Here is a 17,375-nt window from a genome sequence, read left to right on the forward strand (position 1 = left end):
AGCTAGTCTACTCTCTGTTTAAAGTCCCCCAGCCAGACTAAGCTGGTCTACTCCCTGTTTAAAGTCCCCCAGCCAGACTAAGCTGGTCTACTTCCTGTTAAAAATTCCCTAGCCAGACTAAGCTGGTCTACTCCCTGTTTAAAGTCCCCAGCCTGACAAAAAGAAATAAAATAAGAAATTAATAAATTATATGTTGATTTCAGATGAGGAACGTCGTCTTATGGAGAAGGAAGGTGTCAAGTTACCGTCCCACTATCCTCTGACCAAAAAATAAATTATATGTTGATTTCAGATGAGGAACGTCGTCTTATGGAGAAGGAAGGTGTCAAGTTACCGTCCCACTATCCTCTGACCAAACTGGAAGAGAGAGAACTGAAGAGGATTCGACGCAAGATTCGAAACAAGATCTCCGCTCAGGACTCGAGGAAGAGGAAGAAGGAGTATGTGGACGGGTTGGAAGAACGGTGAGTTGAATAGAATAGAATTGAACAGAATAGAATTGAATTGAATAGAATTGAATTGAATTGAGTTGAATTGAATAGAATAGAAAATGAATAGAATTGAATAGAATAGAAAATGAATTTGAATTTGAATAAGATTTCTTTATTTTTGAATATTTAGGTACAAATAAAGCATCTCCTAGGCTGATTTCAACCTCTGAGGAGGAATAGAATAGAATAGAATAGAGTAGAATATACATTGTTTAACCTGCCTGAATAAGGCTGAAAAGTTCCTTTACCCCAGCAGTCTAAACATAGTCTCGTATACATATTTGATTTTGATAGGATAACAATAGATACATACAAAGGTAAGGTGACACCATGTTACAAAGGTTAGAAAAATAATCCATCCTGGTTTCAACCTCTGGTGCACACATATTCTTCGTCTTCATTTGGTAGGTAATTTCCACAATTTACATTGAAATCATTTTTTTTTTTTTTTTTTTTTTTTAAGAGGTTTTACAGAGGGGACTTTCATCACATCTACATTGTTTAACCTGCCCGAATAAGGCTGAAAAGTTCCTTTACCCCAGCAGCCTAAACATAATCTCGTATACATATTTGATTTTGATAGGATAACAATACATACATACAAAGGTAAGGTGACACCATGTTACAAAGGTTAAAAAAAAAATCCATCCTGATTTCAACCTCTGATGCATACATATTCTTCGTCTTCATTTGGTAGGTAATTTCCACAATTTACATTGAAATCATGTTTTTTTTTTTTTTTTTTTTTTTTTTTTATATATAACATAGGTAGGTAGGAAATAGAATTGAATAGAATAGAATATACATTGTTTAACTTGCCTGAATAAGGCTGAAAAGTTCCTTTACCCCAGCTGCCTAAACATAGTCTCGTATGCATATTTGATTTTGATAGGATAACCATACATACATACAAAGGTAAGGTGACACCATGTTACAAAGGTTAAAAAAAATCGATCCTGATTTCAACCTCTGATGCATACATATTCTTCGTCCTCATTTGGTAGGTAATTTCCACAATTTACATTGAAATCATTTTTTTTTTTTTTTTTTTTTTTTTTTTACATGAAAGTTAAATTGAAAAATCAAATCAATAATAATAAAATAATAATAATAAATTGAATATTAAACAAATTAGGTAGGTACATAGGTATTCTTTAACCACGATCGAATAAACTACGGGCTAAAGTGAGTGAGTGAGTGAGTGAGTGAGTGAGGAACGAAACCCCCAGTGGTGAACGAACGAATTGAGTTGTGAGTTTTTTTTTTCTATGTTCCCCTCAAAGCCACATTTCTGAACAGAATACTGTCTCTCAAGCTACACTGAAGCTGAGACATGAATTCCACATTCTGACTAAAAGAAAAAAGTCGTATTTGCACGATATAATGAATGATGTTATGGAATATGAAAGTGATTCAAGGCCTTTATCAGAGTTATATGAAGCTTTTATGCCGCGCCTTTTCCCTGAAATTTCAACTTTTTCCTGACTAGTTAGATGTTACCTATATATCAATGTATCAAAGGTTTTAAAAAGGCTCTCTTATTTCCCCACCTCTTAAAAAAAAGCACTATTATTATGTACAGGTCGCTTTAGACTTTTAGACCGATTCGAGCAATATCAATATGTAATAAGCGTTAATTTCATGTAGGTAACCAAACATTTTTAACAAACTAACATGTATTTAAACAATGGTTAATTGGTTTCAAATGCTAGAAATTGATTATTAGATATTCGGTCATTTTTCTTCTCGCATCCCCATATTTCCCGATGGTAGCGTGTCTGACTTGTAAGTTCTAGATCGGGAATAGATCAGTTGCGCTTACTTGGGTGATGTTTCAAGTCATAGAGCAGGAGAAATGAGGACCAACGGAATTTTTCTTTTTCTTCTACGACTTCTAGATCCCGAGATAAATCGATTTAAAAAAAGAGAAGAAGAAGGAGGAAGAAGGAGAAGAAGAAGAAGAAGAGGAAAAAGAAGAAGAAGAAAAAAAAAAAAAAAACACGAACTGGTTCAAGTCGGATTGGGTTGGTTTCCACATGGACATTGACGATGATGTCAATCTTAAGGTGTGTCCACACAGTCCACACATAGTCGACGGCCGATCGACCATGTGTAAACACACCTTTACCAATCGAGAATTTTTCTTTTAGGCCCCAATACACTGAACCTTCTATCCGAAGTCAAGGTAGAAGACAAACAATAACATAGTATCAGCTTGTAGCTCGAAACGTGTGTACCCAGCTTTAGGATAAAATGGAATGTAAAGCTTGGTCCACACATAGTTGGCGCCGTCATTCAACGTCGACTGAAACCCTCCACACTGCCTCGACAACATAATGGGGGAGATGCAATTGGGAAAATATTTTTAATAAAAGCTCGATTCCTACGTAAAAAGTTGTGAAAAACCCAAATCCGAGGTCAAAACTCCGAAAAAGTAACTGTAAAAGGTCGAAAATTCAATTTTTAATTGCCGTTCTAATGAAAAAGTTCAAAGAGTTGTGAAGCATCCGTGCTTCCGCTGAAGGGCATTCATTCGTGCTTTCGCTGAAGGGCATTCATTCGTGCTTTCGCTGAAGGGCATTCATTCGTGCTTTCGCTGAAGGGCATTCGTGTTTTAGCTGAAGAGCACTCGTGTTTTCGCTGAAGAGAAATCGTGTTTTCGCTGAAGAGAATTTGTGCTTTCGCTGAAGAGCATTCGTACTTTCGCTAAAGAGCATTCGTGCTTTCGCTGAAGAGCATTCGTGCTTTCGCTGAAGGGCATTCGTGTTTTAGCTGAAGAGCACTCGTGTTTTCGCTGAAGAGAAATCGTGTTTTCGCTGAAGAGAATTTGTGCTTTCGCTGAAGAGCATTCGTACTTTCGCTAAAGAGCATTCGTGCTTTCGCTGAAGAGCATTCGTGCGGTGTTTGTGCGCATACGTTTCTGTGCATTTCTTTCTGCTCCTCCGCCAGCGTGCTTGCATACTGGCGCTACCTCGCGAGGCAGCTGCCTGAAGTCTGACGTCACACATCTTTGAACTTCTTCTTTTCAAAGAGTTTTGACAGAGGGAACTGTAACTGCTAAGGTCTTATCGTTCCGAAATTGAAGGAAGACAGCATAGAAGAAAGCCAGCCGTTCCAAGGTCTCCTTTTCATCCATTGTCCGGAGGAATTGTTTTTAAACTCGTCTTTTATTATTTTGTTCTCAGGAATTGGAACCAGTGGTAGATTCAAGACCAAGGTAGAGGAAGACGGCAGTGGCGTGGGGAAAAGTTACAGCGGGAAATCAGACCTTGTGGATGTTGAAGACATTAAAGTAGAACAAGATGACTATGAAGTATGTGATGTAGAAGTGTGTTTGTGCGCATACGTTTCTGTGCATTTCTTTCTGCTCCTCCGCCAGCGTGCTTGCATACTGGCGCTACCTAGCGAGGCAGCTGCCTGAAGTCTGACGTCACACATCTTTGAACTTCGATCCGCACGGTAAAAATCCGCTCAGTGTGAAATGGCTCTTAACAAACTAACATGTATTTAAACAATGGTTAATTGGTTTCAAATGCTCGAAATTGATTATTAGATATTAGGTCATTTTTCTTCTCGCATCCCCATATTTCCCGCAAGTATTTGAACAATAAAAATAATTTAATGGAATTCACAGGTCGCTCCCGTAGTCTCTTGTTCACCAAGTACGCCCTGGGCTCCGTACACAACAGACCCACCACCACGCCCTCAAACGCCGACCTGGTTGAAGAAGTATACGCCAAGTATTTATTTCTCGAGCAAAGCTCCCTCGCAGGCAGCAGATTAATGTGTTTGTGCTCATACGTTTCTGTGCATTTCTTTCTGCTCCTCTGACAGCGCGCTTGCATACTGGCGCTACCTAGCGAGGCAGCTGCCTGAAGTCTGACGTCACACATCTTTGAACTTCTTCTTTTCAAAGAGTTTTGACTTCTCTTATTATTTTGTTCTCAGGAATTGGAACCAGTGGTAGATTCAAGACCAAGGTAGAGGAAGACGGCAGTGGCGTCGGGAAAAGTTACAGCGGGAAATCAGACCTTGTGGATGTTGAAGACATTAAAGTAGAACAAGATGACTATGAAGTATGTGATGTAGAAGCGACCCCATAGAAGGACTTATCCAAACCTAGTCGACCTATATATCAAATCAAAGGTCTTTTTACCAGGAACACGAAATTGGTGGTGCAAATTTTGTCCAGAAAACCAAAAAGCAAAAAAAAAAAAAAAACGGTTTTTGAGGGATTTTTGTCACATTTTCTCACACAAATGAGCTCTGATCTTGGTTTGACAGAGGGAGGGAACTGTAACTGCTAAGGTCTTATCGTTCCGAAATTGAAGGAAGACAGCATAGGAGAAAGCCAGCCGTTCCAAGGTCTCCTTTTCATCCATTGTCCGGAGGAATTGTTTTTAAACTCCTCTCTTATTATTTTGTTCTCAGGAATTGGAACCAGTGGTAGATTCAAGACCAAGGTAGAGCAAGACGGCAGTGGCGTAGGGAAAAGTTACAGCGGGGAATCAGACCTTGTGGATGTTGAAGACATTAAAGTAGAACAAGATGACTATGAAGTATGTGATGTAGAAGCGGAGTACGAGTGCGATAAATACAGTGCCGGAGATAAAATGAACAGGGCAAGTCCAGACTTGGAAATCCTCGATCATAACTACGGCAAGCCGACGCGAAAACGTCCCGCGTTACATCTGGACGAGGTGCAATATCCGAATAAACGACAGGCGAAAGCAGTCCCGAATTTAGAACCTTTAATGTCCCTCCTGGCCGCTGCGAAGGAAAACTTCGCGACCTTCGGCACGCGAAGTGTTCGGAAAATTCTTGATTCCCCTGTGGATGAGTTCGCGCCGAAATACAATCGGGTAAGCTCGGGCCTACTCGGGTCTGACTCGGGAGAGACCGGGCGTGTGGCTTCGTTCAACCGATCCCAACGCTACCTAGCGGCGGAAGAGGAAAGTTATATTGAAGTTGAGTGAAGTGATGTGGGTTGCTTCATACCTTGTGATGTGATGTAAAGCGAGGTCTGTGAAACATGGATCTAAGACCAAGGTCCATCGTCAAAGTATGGAAAAGTATCTTACAAGCCAATTGTTCCCAGGGAGAAGAGCTTATGTTAGTAGCAAAAATAACATTGGCCTTTCTTCCTGGGAACGATTCATATGTACTTACTAGACCAACCTCAGTGGTATAGTGGTTGGTGTACTCTGGATCTGGAGATTGGTGGTTCGAGTCCAAGTCAAGTCATGAAATTGAGCGTAGTCTATTAAGGGCAGAACGACATTTTTGTGACGAGCATTTATCCTTAACACCATTGAAATTCCTTTACTAGCCAATGGAACAGTAGAATTTTGAATTTGGACGAATTCTATAGATGAAAATATGTAATTGTGGGTAAATACCAAAGTATGGAAAAGTATCTTACAAGTGAATTGTTCCCAGGGAGAAGAGCTTGTGTGTTCGTAGCAAAAATAACATCCACCCTTCTTCCTGGGAACGATTCATATGTACTTACTAGACCAACCTCAGTGGTATAGTGGTTGGTGGACTCTGGATCTGGAGATTGGTGGTTCGAGTCCAAGTGAAGTCATAAAATTGAGCGTAGTCTATTAAGGGCAGAACGACATTTGTGACGAGCATTTATCCTTAACACAATCGAAATTCCTTTACTAGCCAATGGAACAGTAGAATTTTGAATTTGGACGAATTCTATAGATGAAAATATGTATTTGTGGGTAAATAACTAAATACTTTTCCATCCTTTGGTGAAGTAATGTATGGTTCTAAAATATCTATTTTTTTTTTTTTTTTTTTTTTTTTTTTTTTATACATAGTAAAATATTTCTCATGAATTTATTATTCTAAATTTAGAATCCCTAAAAATGATATTTTTTATTGAATTTTTAGCCGGTAATTTCTCACGCTTATTACTCGTACATAATAATTATTATAGTTTTGTGTTACTTCTGTTATTAGTACTTTATTTTTTGTTATTGTTATTTTATTTTATCTTTTTTTTTACAATAATAAAATGGTTAACTTAAATCGTATTTTCCTTTGACAGTTTTCATGGTGGGAAATGGTACAATGTCAGACAATGTTCCATTTTTCACCATGTAAATTGTGAAAGATAGATACGAGTTTGCAATACACTTTAGTTTGGCAAATAGAAAATTCAAAAGGTTTTTTTTTAACATTTATTAAAGTGTGCTAACATTTTTTTTTTTTATTCTCCTCTCTCGGTTTTCCCTCGCTTGATTTTCCTCCTCTTCTCTTGATTTTCCTCTCCCTCCTTCCCTTTTCTTGATTTTTTACCTCCCCCTTTCCCTTCTGTTGATTCTCCTTCTCCCCTCACTCGTATCATCTTTACTCTTTGTAATATTTCCCTCTACTTTCTTGTCGTTTTCCCTTCTGTTGATTCTCCTTCTCCCCTCACTCGTATCATCTTTACTCTTTGTAATATTTCCCTCTACTTCTTGTCGTTTCTGCGTTCTTTCCTCCCCTTCCGCGCCTTTACTTCGGTGACGTTGTCCTTCCATTCCTTCTCTCCTTTCCTTCGTTCTGTAAGTCTCCCTCCCTCCTCGATCGTTTATATTCGTTATTTCGCCCTTTTCCTTGTTTTCTTTCGTTAGCTCATCACGGCCTTTTCCCCTCTCCCTTCATTCTCCGCTGTCCCAATATTTTGCGTTCTTTCTTCTCTCCTCTCTCGCTTTTTCCCTTTCCTTCCTTTATTAGTCCGTCCTTCCTTTATTATTACAATAGTAATAAAAAGGCTCTCCTTTCCTTCGTTCTGTAAGTCTCTCTCCCTCCTCGATCGTTTATATTCGTTATTTCGCCCTTTTCCTTGTTTTCTTTCGTTAGCTCATCACGGCCTTTTCCCCTCTCCCCTCATTCTCCGCTGTCCCAATATTTTGCGTTCTTCCTTCTCTCCTCTCTCGCTTTTTCCCTTTCCTTCCTTTATTAGTCCGTCCTTCCTTTATTATTACAATAGTAATAAAAAGGGATAAGGGACGGACTATTGTATGTCTGACCCCATAGAAGGACTTATCTAAACCTAGTCGACCTACATATACATCAAATTAAAGGTCTTTTTACCAGGAACACGAAAGTGGTGGTGCAAATTTTGTCCAGAAAACCAAAAAGCAAAAAAAAAACCGGTTTTTGAGGGATTTTTGTCACATTTTCTCACACAAATGAGCTCTGATCTTGAAATTTGTCGGGACGACCTATAAACTCATAGCGAGAAAGTTTTAGATAACACTTGGTATTCTTTAACCACGATCGAATAAACTACGGGCTAAAAAATTCCCGGAGGGACGGGCCCAGCTTGTTCCTTTTGACTAAAAGAAAAAAGTCGTATTTGCACGATATAATGAATGATGTTATCGAACATGAAAGTGATTCAAGGCCTTTATTAGAGTTATATGAAGCTTTTATGCCGCGCCTTTTCCCTGAAATTTCAACTTTTTCCTGACTAGTCAGATGTAACTAGCGACAATATTTCTGCAAGTGCAAAACAGGGAGTGGATCAGCTTGGGCTGGCATGGAATATGAAAGTGATTCAAGGGATTAGGGTCATATTGGGCTTTTATGCCGCGCTTTCCCACCGAATTTTCAACGTTTATACTGAAATATCAACGTTTTGACTGAAAATTTGATGAAATTTGGTAAAATATTCAACACATCCAAGGACATTTTCTCAATGAATGTTGGGCCCCAAAAGGAGTGAGGTCCACAGTTTATTGAATTTCTAGTTGTATGTAAATATTAATCAATATCTCTGAAAGTACATTAAGTCTGTCTGTGGGACCGTAAACAGGGCCAGTGCCTTGCTGTGGGACTATAAATAGGGATAAGAGCAGCTAAACCATTCGTGCTTACAATATTTCAAAAAGTAAATTAAGTCTGTCTGTGGGACCGTAAACAGGGCCAGTGCCTTGCTGTGGGACTATAAATAGGGATAAGAGCAGCTAAACCCTAACCATTCTGGATAGCTGGTGATTACAAAGGGTTCATCTTGCTTTATCGGTTTGGGACCGAGAAAGTAATCTTGGCTAGAGACCATCAACCTGCCTCGGTGGCGTAGTGGTTAAGACGCTCGCCTGGTAATCAGGAGGGCGTGGGTTCGATCCCAGCCGAGGTATGGAATTTTATCCTCATTTATTTGAGAATTTGACCACAATGGAGCTCTAAGGGTTAGGTGGTAGAGAACGCCTAAGGCGTTAACCTCGCCTAGTGGTTGCCTTCCACTCAAGAGTGTCTATTATGATTATCAACCCCTGCGGTGCAGCCTACACTGCCGGTCAACATAATAACATCAGGGAACAACAACAAATAAATTTTTATTTTTGTTATTATTTTCTCCCGCGCTTCTTTCCCATGTTCAGATGGGTCGCGTCGCGGCGTTTGTCGTCGGCCTCTCAATCAGCGTTTAGGAGGTGATCGCTTCGAAGCTAACTGGTTTTGGCCCTGAACAAAATTTTCCGCGTGCATGCCCTTGCCCACTCAACCCTTTGCTATTTCTTTACCCAGGGCGAAATTTCAAGCTAGTCTACTTCTGTGTAAAATCAGCCAGACTAAGCTGGCGTCTGATCTCCCTGCTTTAAAGTCCCCTAGCCAGGACTAAGCCTGGCTCTACTCTCTGTTTATAAGTCCCCCAGCCAGACTAAGCTAGTATTCATCTCTCTGGCTTTAAAATAAGCCTCACTTCTCCTTCCTCCCCCCCCCTCTTCTCCTCTCCAGTCCAGACAGCAACCTCTGTAAAGTCCAGCAGACAAGCTAGTTGCCTTCCACTCAAGGTCGTATCATGATCAACCCCTCGTGCAGCTACACTGGGTCAACACCATAATACCACTAAACAAGCAGCAATAATCTTTTATATTATTATTATGTCTGTCTCCTGCCTCTTCCCATATAAGCTGCGGCCTTCGTCGTCGGCCTCTCCATCAGCCTTAGAGTGATCGCTTTGACTGCTAACTGTTCTTTCTCGCTGAAAATTTTTCCGAGTGATGCCATTCAATCCAACCTATGCTAACTTCCCCTGTAATTCATAGCTAGCTCTCACTCTTCTGTTTAAAGTCCCCAGCCCAGACTAAGCTGTGTATACTCCCTGTTGTATCAGTCCCCAGCTTTGACAACAAGAAATAAAGTAATACTTAATAATAAGTATTAATAATAATCAATACTAATAATAAATAAATTATATGTTGATTTTCAGATTGAGGAAACCGTCGTCTTATGGGAGAAGAGAAGGTGTCAAGTTACCGTCCCACTTTCCTCTGGACCAAACTGGAAGAGAAGAGAAACTTGAAAGGATTCGCGCAAGATTCGAGACAAAGATCTCCGCTCAGACGACGGAAGAGGAAGAAGAAAGTATGTGGGCGCGGTTGGAAAGAACGGGTGACGGTTGGTGAACCTAATAGTAACTAAGAAATATTCGAACCCATTGTTTAATCTGCCCGAATAAGAGACTTGACAAGAGTTCCTTCTGTACCCCTCAGCAGCGCCTAAACATATAGTGCTCGTAGTCAATATTCTTGAATGTGTTGATAGGGCATCTAATCGAAATACATACATACAAAGGTAAGTCGGGAACACCATCTTGTTACCAAAAGGTTAAAAAAAACAAAAAAAAAAATCCATCCTGATTTCAACTTCTGATTGCATATAGCGATATTCTTCGTCTTCATCTTTGGTAAGGTAATTTCCACAATTTACATTGAAATCATGTTTTGTTGGTGTTTTTTTTTTTTTTTTTTTAAGAGGTTTGACAGAGGGAACTGTAACTGCTATGGTCTTATCGTCCCGAAATCGAAGAGAGAAGGAAGACAGGATAGGAGAAAGCCAGCCGTTCCAAAAACGAACATTATCCCATCGGGATAAAATCCGCCCCGGGCGGGAATCGAACCCGCGGCCTAGCGCTTACAAGGCAGACGCACTACCAACTAAGCTAACTAGGCTGGCCATTGAAATCAATTTTATACCAAAAATTTACCCAAAATCACATCTTCCATTGTTTTTCACAGCGTAAAGAAATGCACAGAAGAAAACGTGAACCTGCTGAAGCGAATCAAACTCTTGGAGACCCGCACATTGAAATCAATTTTATACCAAAAATTTACCCAAAAATTACAACTTCCATTGTTTTTCACAGCGTAAAGAAATGCACAGAAGAAAACGTGAACCTGCTGAAGCGAATCAAACTCTTGGAGACCCGCAACCATAACCTGTGCTCTCAGCTGAGGAAAATACAGACACTACTATCCACCAAGAATAAACTCAACAGTCGACTGCACAGTGGTGAGTCTTACAGATCGTCACAAGAGTAATACAAGTTTGGACCTTAAAAAAAATCTGGTGTGAACATCACACGACTTTCCTTATCCTATTGAATGATGCTTATTTGGGTGTTCTGTTGTAACATTTACAATATTCTCAGCTGAGGAAAATACAGACACTACTATCCACCAAGAATAAACTCAACAGTCGACTACACAATGGTGAGTCTTACAGATCGTCACAAGAGTGATACAAGTTGTGGACCTTAAAAAAAAGTTGACCTCTGTGACTGAGTGGTCAAGAGCACTGACTCTCAACCCTTAGCTACTGGGTTCGAATCCCTGTCAAGGCGGAAATTTTCTAACCTAACTTTTCTGTTCCTTGGATAGGTATGTATGTAAAAGGATTTGCTTTGAAGTAATGCGAAAGAGGTTCCAAGGTAGGTACAATCTTTCAAATAAAAAAAAGGTAAGGTCCGTTCTCAGAACGGTTGGCTTTTTCCTATCCAGTCCTCTTCTTTTTTTTATTTTTATTTTATTTTATTAATTTTTTTTTTTTCAAGACTTTAATGGTAGGATTTCATTATTATTTGTACCTGGTGGCATTGTTTGATATTAAAACTAACCCATTTGGTTAAATTTTAATCCACTTGGGTTAGTTTTAATCTCAAAAAATGGCCCTGGGCATTAGTTAAATTTTTTTAGATAGACTTTTAGAACAAGTTCTCTTCGATTTTGGTACGAAAACACCTCAGCAGTTACAGTTCCCGCCATCATACCTACATTACCTAGTTCTTCGAAAAGAAAAAAAAAATATCTATAAAATTAAATAATTAATAACCCTTCCTTTCTTTTCATTTCCAGCCACCGCCAGCAACACGGGCGCTACAGGCGCGACCTCTGGTGGCAGCGCCTCGAACCTTCTCAACAACAACCAGGTTCAATCCAGCACCTGTCTTATGCCAAGAGTTAAACTTAAATCGCGTTTACACTCAAAGTGTGGTCCTGGACATTTAAAAGGAAATATTGTTTTTATTTTTTGTTACTTCGTAAAGATTATTTTTTATTTTAGAGTTTATGATTTATTATGATTTCAATTTATTTTTTATTTTTGAAAACATTTTGTTTTTCTCTGTTTCTTCTCTTCTTTGACAATTGTAAAATAAATCCAAAAGTTACAGTTCCCGCCATCATACCTACATTACCTATTTCTTCGAAAAGAAAAAAAAAATATTTACCTATAAAATTAAATAATTAATAACCCTTCCTTTCTTTTCATTTCCAGCCACCGCCAACAACACGGGCGCTACAGGCGCGACCTCTGGTGGCAGCGCCTCGAACCTTCTCAACAACAACCAGGTTCAATCCAGCACCTGTCTTATGGTGCTGTGTCTATCACTAGCACTCATCCTGGCTCCCAATCTACAGTCCGGAGGTTCGATCTCCCCGGACGCTATGGGAGAGGCGCTGAGTGAACTCAATCTGCCCGCCCTGGAGAAGAGCGTACAACATTCTACTTCCGGTGAGTGAGTTAATGAGTGAGTGAGTCATTAGGTGAGTGAGGAACGACACCACATTAGGTGAGTGAGGAACGTGATTAATGAGTGAGTGAGTCATTAGGTGAGTGAGGAACGACACCCCCAGTGGTGAACGAACGAATTGAGTTGTGAGTTTTTTTTTCTATGTTCCCCTCAAAGCCACATTTCTGAACAGAATACTGTCTCTCAAGCTACACTGAAGCTGAGACATGAATTCCACACTCTCCCTTTATATATCAAAGGTTTTAAAAAGGTTCTCTTATTTCCCCACCTCTTAAAAAAAAAGCACTATTATTATGTACAGGTCGCTTTAGACTTTTATACCGATTCGAGCAATATCAATATGTAATAAGCATTAATTTCATGTAGGTAACCAAACATTTTTAGGCTCATTTCACACTGAGCGGATTTTTACCGCCTGCAAAATCCGCGATTTCTTTCACACACAGCGGTTTACATTTACGTAGGTAACACTTCAAGAAATTAAAAATTGTTATCAATATTCCTTACATCACAACACTTCTAATATGACTACTACTGCAGCGGGAAAAAAACCGCGATCGCGGGTCTAAATTTCTGCGGACGTCCAGCGGATCCGCAGGGAAAACGCGCGGATTTCACTAGAATACCGCTGTATCAGCGGGCGGGGGTCGTGCTGCAAGTTATCCACCCCCGGCACCGGATGATAGAGGGCGGGGGCTAGGGGGCCTCTTGGCGGATCTGAGTGAGCTGTTGAACTTTAAGAACAGTGGAGAAGGTAAAGTAGAAGTTTAATGAGAGCTTACAAGTCCCTCAAAGTCCGGGAACGATTCATATGTACTTACTAGACCAACCTCAGTGCTATAGTGGTTGGTGGACTCTGGATCTGGAGATTGGTGGTTCGAGTCCAAGTGAAGTCATGAAATTCAGCGTAGTCTATTAAGGGCAGAACGACATTTGTGACGAGCATTTATCCTTAACACAATAGATCAGTTGCGCTTACTTGGGTGATGTTTCAAAGTCATAGAGCAGGAAAAATGAGGACCAACGGAATTATTCTATTTCTTCTACGACGTCTAGATCCCGAGATAAATCGATTTAAAAAATACCGGTAAATCGTGAACTTTGACGTCACGGCATACATTCGCGTACACGATGACGTCACATCAAATGTTCCGAGCAAAGCTCGTGTGGGTTGCTTCATACCTTGTGATGTGATGTAAAGCGAGGTCTGTGAAACATGGATCTAAGACCAAGGTCTATCGCCAAAGTATGGAAAAGTATCTTACAAGCCAATTGTTCCCAGGGAGGAGCTTGTGTTAGTAGCAAAAATTAATAACATCGACTCTTCTTCCTGGGAACAATTCATATGTACTTACTAGACCAACCTCAGTGCCATAGTGGTTGGTGGACTCTGGATCTGGAGATTGGTGGTTCGAGTCCAAGTGAAGTCATAAAATTTAGCGTAGTCTATTAAGGGCAGAACGACATTTGTGACGAGCATTTATCCTTAACACAATAGATCAGTTGCGCTTACTTGGGTGATGTTTCAAAGTCATAGAGCAGGAAAAATGAGGACCAACGGAATTTTTCTTATTTCTTCTACGACTTCTAGATCCTGAGATACTTAAATCGATTTAAAAGATACCGGTAAATCGTGAACTTTGACGTCACGGCATACGCTCCCGTACACGATGACGTCACATCAAATGTCCCGAGCAAAGCTCCCTCGCAGGCAACACATTAATGTGTTTGTGCGCATACGTTTCTGTGCATTTCTGCTCCTCCGCCAGCGTGCTTGCATACTGGCGCTACCTAGCGAGGCAGCTGCCTGAAGTCTGACGTCACACATCTTTGAACTTCTTTTCAAAGAGTTTTGACAGAGGGAACTGTAACTGCTAAGGTCTTATCGTCCCGAAATTGAAGGAAGACAGCATAGGAGAAAGCCAGCCGTTCCAAGAACTAGGTCTCCTTTTCATCCATTGTCCGGAGGAATTGTTTTTAAACTCTTCTCTTATTATTTTGTTCTCAGGAATTGGAAACAGTGGTAGATTCAAGACCAAGGTAGAGGAAGACGGCAGTGGCGTCGGGAAAAGTTACAGCGGGGAATCAGACCTTGTGGATGTTGAAGACATTAAAGTAGAACAAGATGACTATGAAGTATGTGATCCCTCTTTATAATTTAATGCATTTATTTATTTGTTGTTTCCTAGATTAATTCCCTTTAATTTTGACTGTACATACGAAATGAAATTTATAGTTTTATCAAATAATGTTTGCTTGTATTTGGGGCCACACATTGAAGTGTTAATCCCATTGGATTAATCGTGAATATTGATTTAGAAAATTTATAGTTAATGGCTGGGGCCACAATCGGAATTTAAACTCGGTTTAACTTTAACCCTTGAATTAAACAATCTGTTAATCCCATTGGATTAATCGTGAATATTGATTTAGAAAATTTATAGTTAATGGCTGGGGCCACAATCGGAATTGAAACTCGGTTTAACTTTAACTCTTGAATTAAACAATCTGATTGGTTCATTTCAAAATTTTCAGCCAATCAGATTGCTTCATCCGAGAGTTTAACTTAAATCAAGTTTAAAACTCAGATTGTGGCCTTGGACAGAAAAAATATACCTTCAATTTCGAATTATTGGGGTTAATAAGTTTTATCTGAAAGTTAATCCATTTGGCTTAAGTTAAACATCAAAGTGTGAACCCGGGCATTAGTTTCCATCTTGAATTAACACAATCTGAATGGTTAATTTCAAAATTTTCAGCCAATCAGATTGCTTCATCCGAGAGTTTAACTTAAATCAAGTTAAAACTCAGATTGTGGCCTTGGACATTAAAAATATACCTTCAATTTCAAATTATTGGGGTTAATAAGTTTTATCTGAAAGTTAATCCATTTGGCTTAAGTTAAACATCAAAGTGTGAACCCGGGCATTAGTTTCCATTTCCATTAACTCTTAAACCTATTCTTATCTTGTTGGAATGAATGATTTTTATATAATTTAATAGTTAAATATGAATTTCCCTATTATTTAAAGGAGATAACTCCGTATATTATTATTTGTACCTGGTGGCATTGTTTGATATTAAAACTAACCCATTTGGATAAATTTTAATCCACTTGGGTTAGTTTTAATCTCAAAAAATGGCCCTGGGCATTAGTTAAATTTTTTTAGATAGACTTTTAGAACAAGACCATAATTTGAGGTTAAACATGGTTTATGTTTAATTGTTGAATGAAACAATCTGATTGGCTGAAATGTTTGAAATCAACCAATGAGATTGCCTTATCCAAGAGTTAAACTTAAATCGCGTTTACACTCAAAGTGTGGTCCTGGACATTTAGAAAGAAATATTGTTTTTATTTTTTGTTACTTCGTAAAAATTATTTTTTATTTTAGAGTTTATGATTTATTATGATTTCAATTTATTTTTTATTTTTGAAAACATTGTTTTTCCTCTGTTTCTTCTCTTTTTTGACAATTTTATTGTAAAATAAATCTAAATTTTTTTCTGGGCGATATACTGTTGTATAGAAGTGTTTCTGGTTGTTATTTTATCTAATTTCTGTCTTTTGCCTGAACACTTTCTGCACTTTCATGTAGGTTGGCCAGCCTAGGCCAGTTTGGAGAGTAGGGCGTATGCGTTGTAAGCGCTAGGTCGCGGGTTCGATTCCCACCCAGAGCGGACTTTATCCTAAACAGATAAGGTTCGGAACGCTTTGCTTTCCTAAATGCTAAAAAAAAAAAGTTTTTCTCCGCTTTTTTTTATCGTAAAAAGGAAGCAAACGCTACATCAGACTCGTGTGGTACGTCTGTGTCGTAGCATGAACCTCCTATAGTAAGTAGATACGAGTGTGTTCCTCATCAGGTAAGCTAGAAAACTCTCACACAGAACTCTCCATTTAGGTGCCATTTGAAATAGGAACTGGTCACGGGTGCAAACTTTTTTTTTCCATTGTGGGAATTGAACCGGGGACTTGCTGCATGTCAAGTGAACACGTTACCATACTATAAAGGAATTTTAATTGTGTTAAGCATAAATGCTTGTCACAAATGTTGTTCCCTGCATGCACTACGCTAAATTTTATGACTTGACTTGGACTCGAACCACCAACCTCCAGATCCGAAGATTCCGAAGTCCACCGCGCTAACCACTACACCATTGAGGTTACTTTTTTTTTTCATTGTGGGAATTGAAACGGGGACTTACTGCATGTCAAGTGAACACGTTACCATACTTAGGAATTTTAATTGTGTTAAGCATAAATGCTTGTCACAAATTAATGTCGTTCCCTGCATGCACTACGCTAAATTTTATGACTTGACTTGGACTCGAACCACCAACCTCCAGATCCGAAGTTACTCCAATGCAACTGGGCAGGGTTAAAAGTCTTGAAATATGCACATAGGTAAATCCTAAAAATTGATGCAGATGGTGACTGGGAAAGATGATAGTGAATATCTTGATGTACATATTGTCGGCCCAAACCAAAGAGGCATAAGTGTAAAAAACACAATTTTGAGTTATCATGTCTATGAGATGTAACATTATCACCAACACAAAGAGGTGTAAGTGTATCTTAAACTGTTGAATATTTACATTGATTTACGTAAGTGCAAGTTTTTCTACAATAATCCCATTGATCAATACTTGCCAAAAATCTGGAAAAACATAATACATAGCATGCTTTGAAAATATTTTAACGAATAGGTAGGTAAACATGGACTTTGTGAAGATTGTGCAGTAGAAAGGGCTCAAAAAAATAAATAATTTAAAAAACTATTTTGACCCTCCTGAAAAATGTGATTTTCGCACTTACGCCTCTTCGTATTCAGGATGACAATATGATCAAAGCAAAATTTAAAGTGTTTAACTTAGGGCCAAACTTCCAAACAAAGTCCTTTAGATTCAGGATTTGAGTCTACCCCTTTGTTAACAAATGAAAGAGGTAATCCAAATTTATTATTATTATTTAAGAATAAATAAAAATATGGGTAAGTTTGATCATTTTATCCAAGTAGGTATCTTGCTTTTTGCACATTTGCCATATTTAATTAGTTTCCCGTATCAAA

At 39.0% G+C, this 17,375-nt stretch overlaps 1 protein-coding gene and 2 long non-coding RNA genes across 3 annotated transcripts; all 3 read left to right on the plus strand.

Moving 5' to 3' along the window:
• The first annotated feature begins 279 nt into the window (after window positions 1-279).
• Window positions 280-12,295, plus strand: LOC103517816 (cyclic AMP-responsive element-binding protein 3-like protein 4). Its single transcript, XM_026829787.1, has 3 exons — window positions 280-464; window positions 10,642-10,787; window positions 12,051-12,295. Exons 1-3 carry the CDS (start codon window positions 280-282, stop codon window positions 12,293-12,295), a joined length of 576 nt encoding a protein of 191 aa, XP_026685588.1.
• On the plus strand, window positions 10,920-11,701 carry LOC113470970. The gene is made up of 2 exons (XR_003393843.1): window positions 10,920-10,987; window positions 11,630-11,701. It is a non-coding gene; the product is annotated as an uncharacterized LOC113470970 (long non-coding RNA).
• Window positions 12,296-12,937: 642 nt separating the features above from the next.
• Window positions 12,938-14,416, plus strand: LOC113470969. Its single transcript, XR_003393842.1, has 2 exons — window positions 12,938-13,060; window positions 14,315-14,416. It is a non-coding gene; the product is annotated as an uncharacterized LOC113470969 (long non-coding RNA).
• Window positions 14,417-17,375: the final 2,959 nt, after the last annotated feature.

This window comes from Diaphorina citri, unplaced genomic scaffold, assembly GCF_000475195.1.
Source record: "Diaphorina citri unplaced genomic scaffold, Diaci psyllid genome assembly version 1.1 scaffold1973, whole genome shotgun sequence".
Classification (NCBI taxonomy): domain Eukaryota; kingdom Metazoa; phylum Arthropoda; class Insecta; order Hemiptera; family Psyllidae; genus Diaphorina; species Diaphorina citri.

What these genes read in the sequence shown, in the direction of transcription:
- LOC103517816 (XM_026829787.1), top strand. Translation starts at nt 280, where the DNA reads ATGTTGATTTCAGATGAGGAACGTCGTCTTATGGAGAAGGAAGGTGTC. An exon ending in GTGGACGGGTTGGAAGAACG is followed by an intron (nt 465 to 10,641) that starts GTGAGTTGAATA and finishes TGTTTTTCACAG; the next exon opens with CGTAAAGAAATGCACAGAAG. An exon ending in CAACAGTCGACTGCACAGTG is followed by an intron (nt 10,788 to 12,050) that starts GTGAGTCTTACA and finishes TTTCATTTCCAG; the next exon opens with CCACCGCCAACAACACGGGC.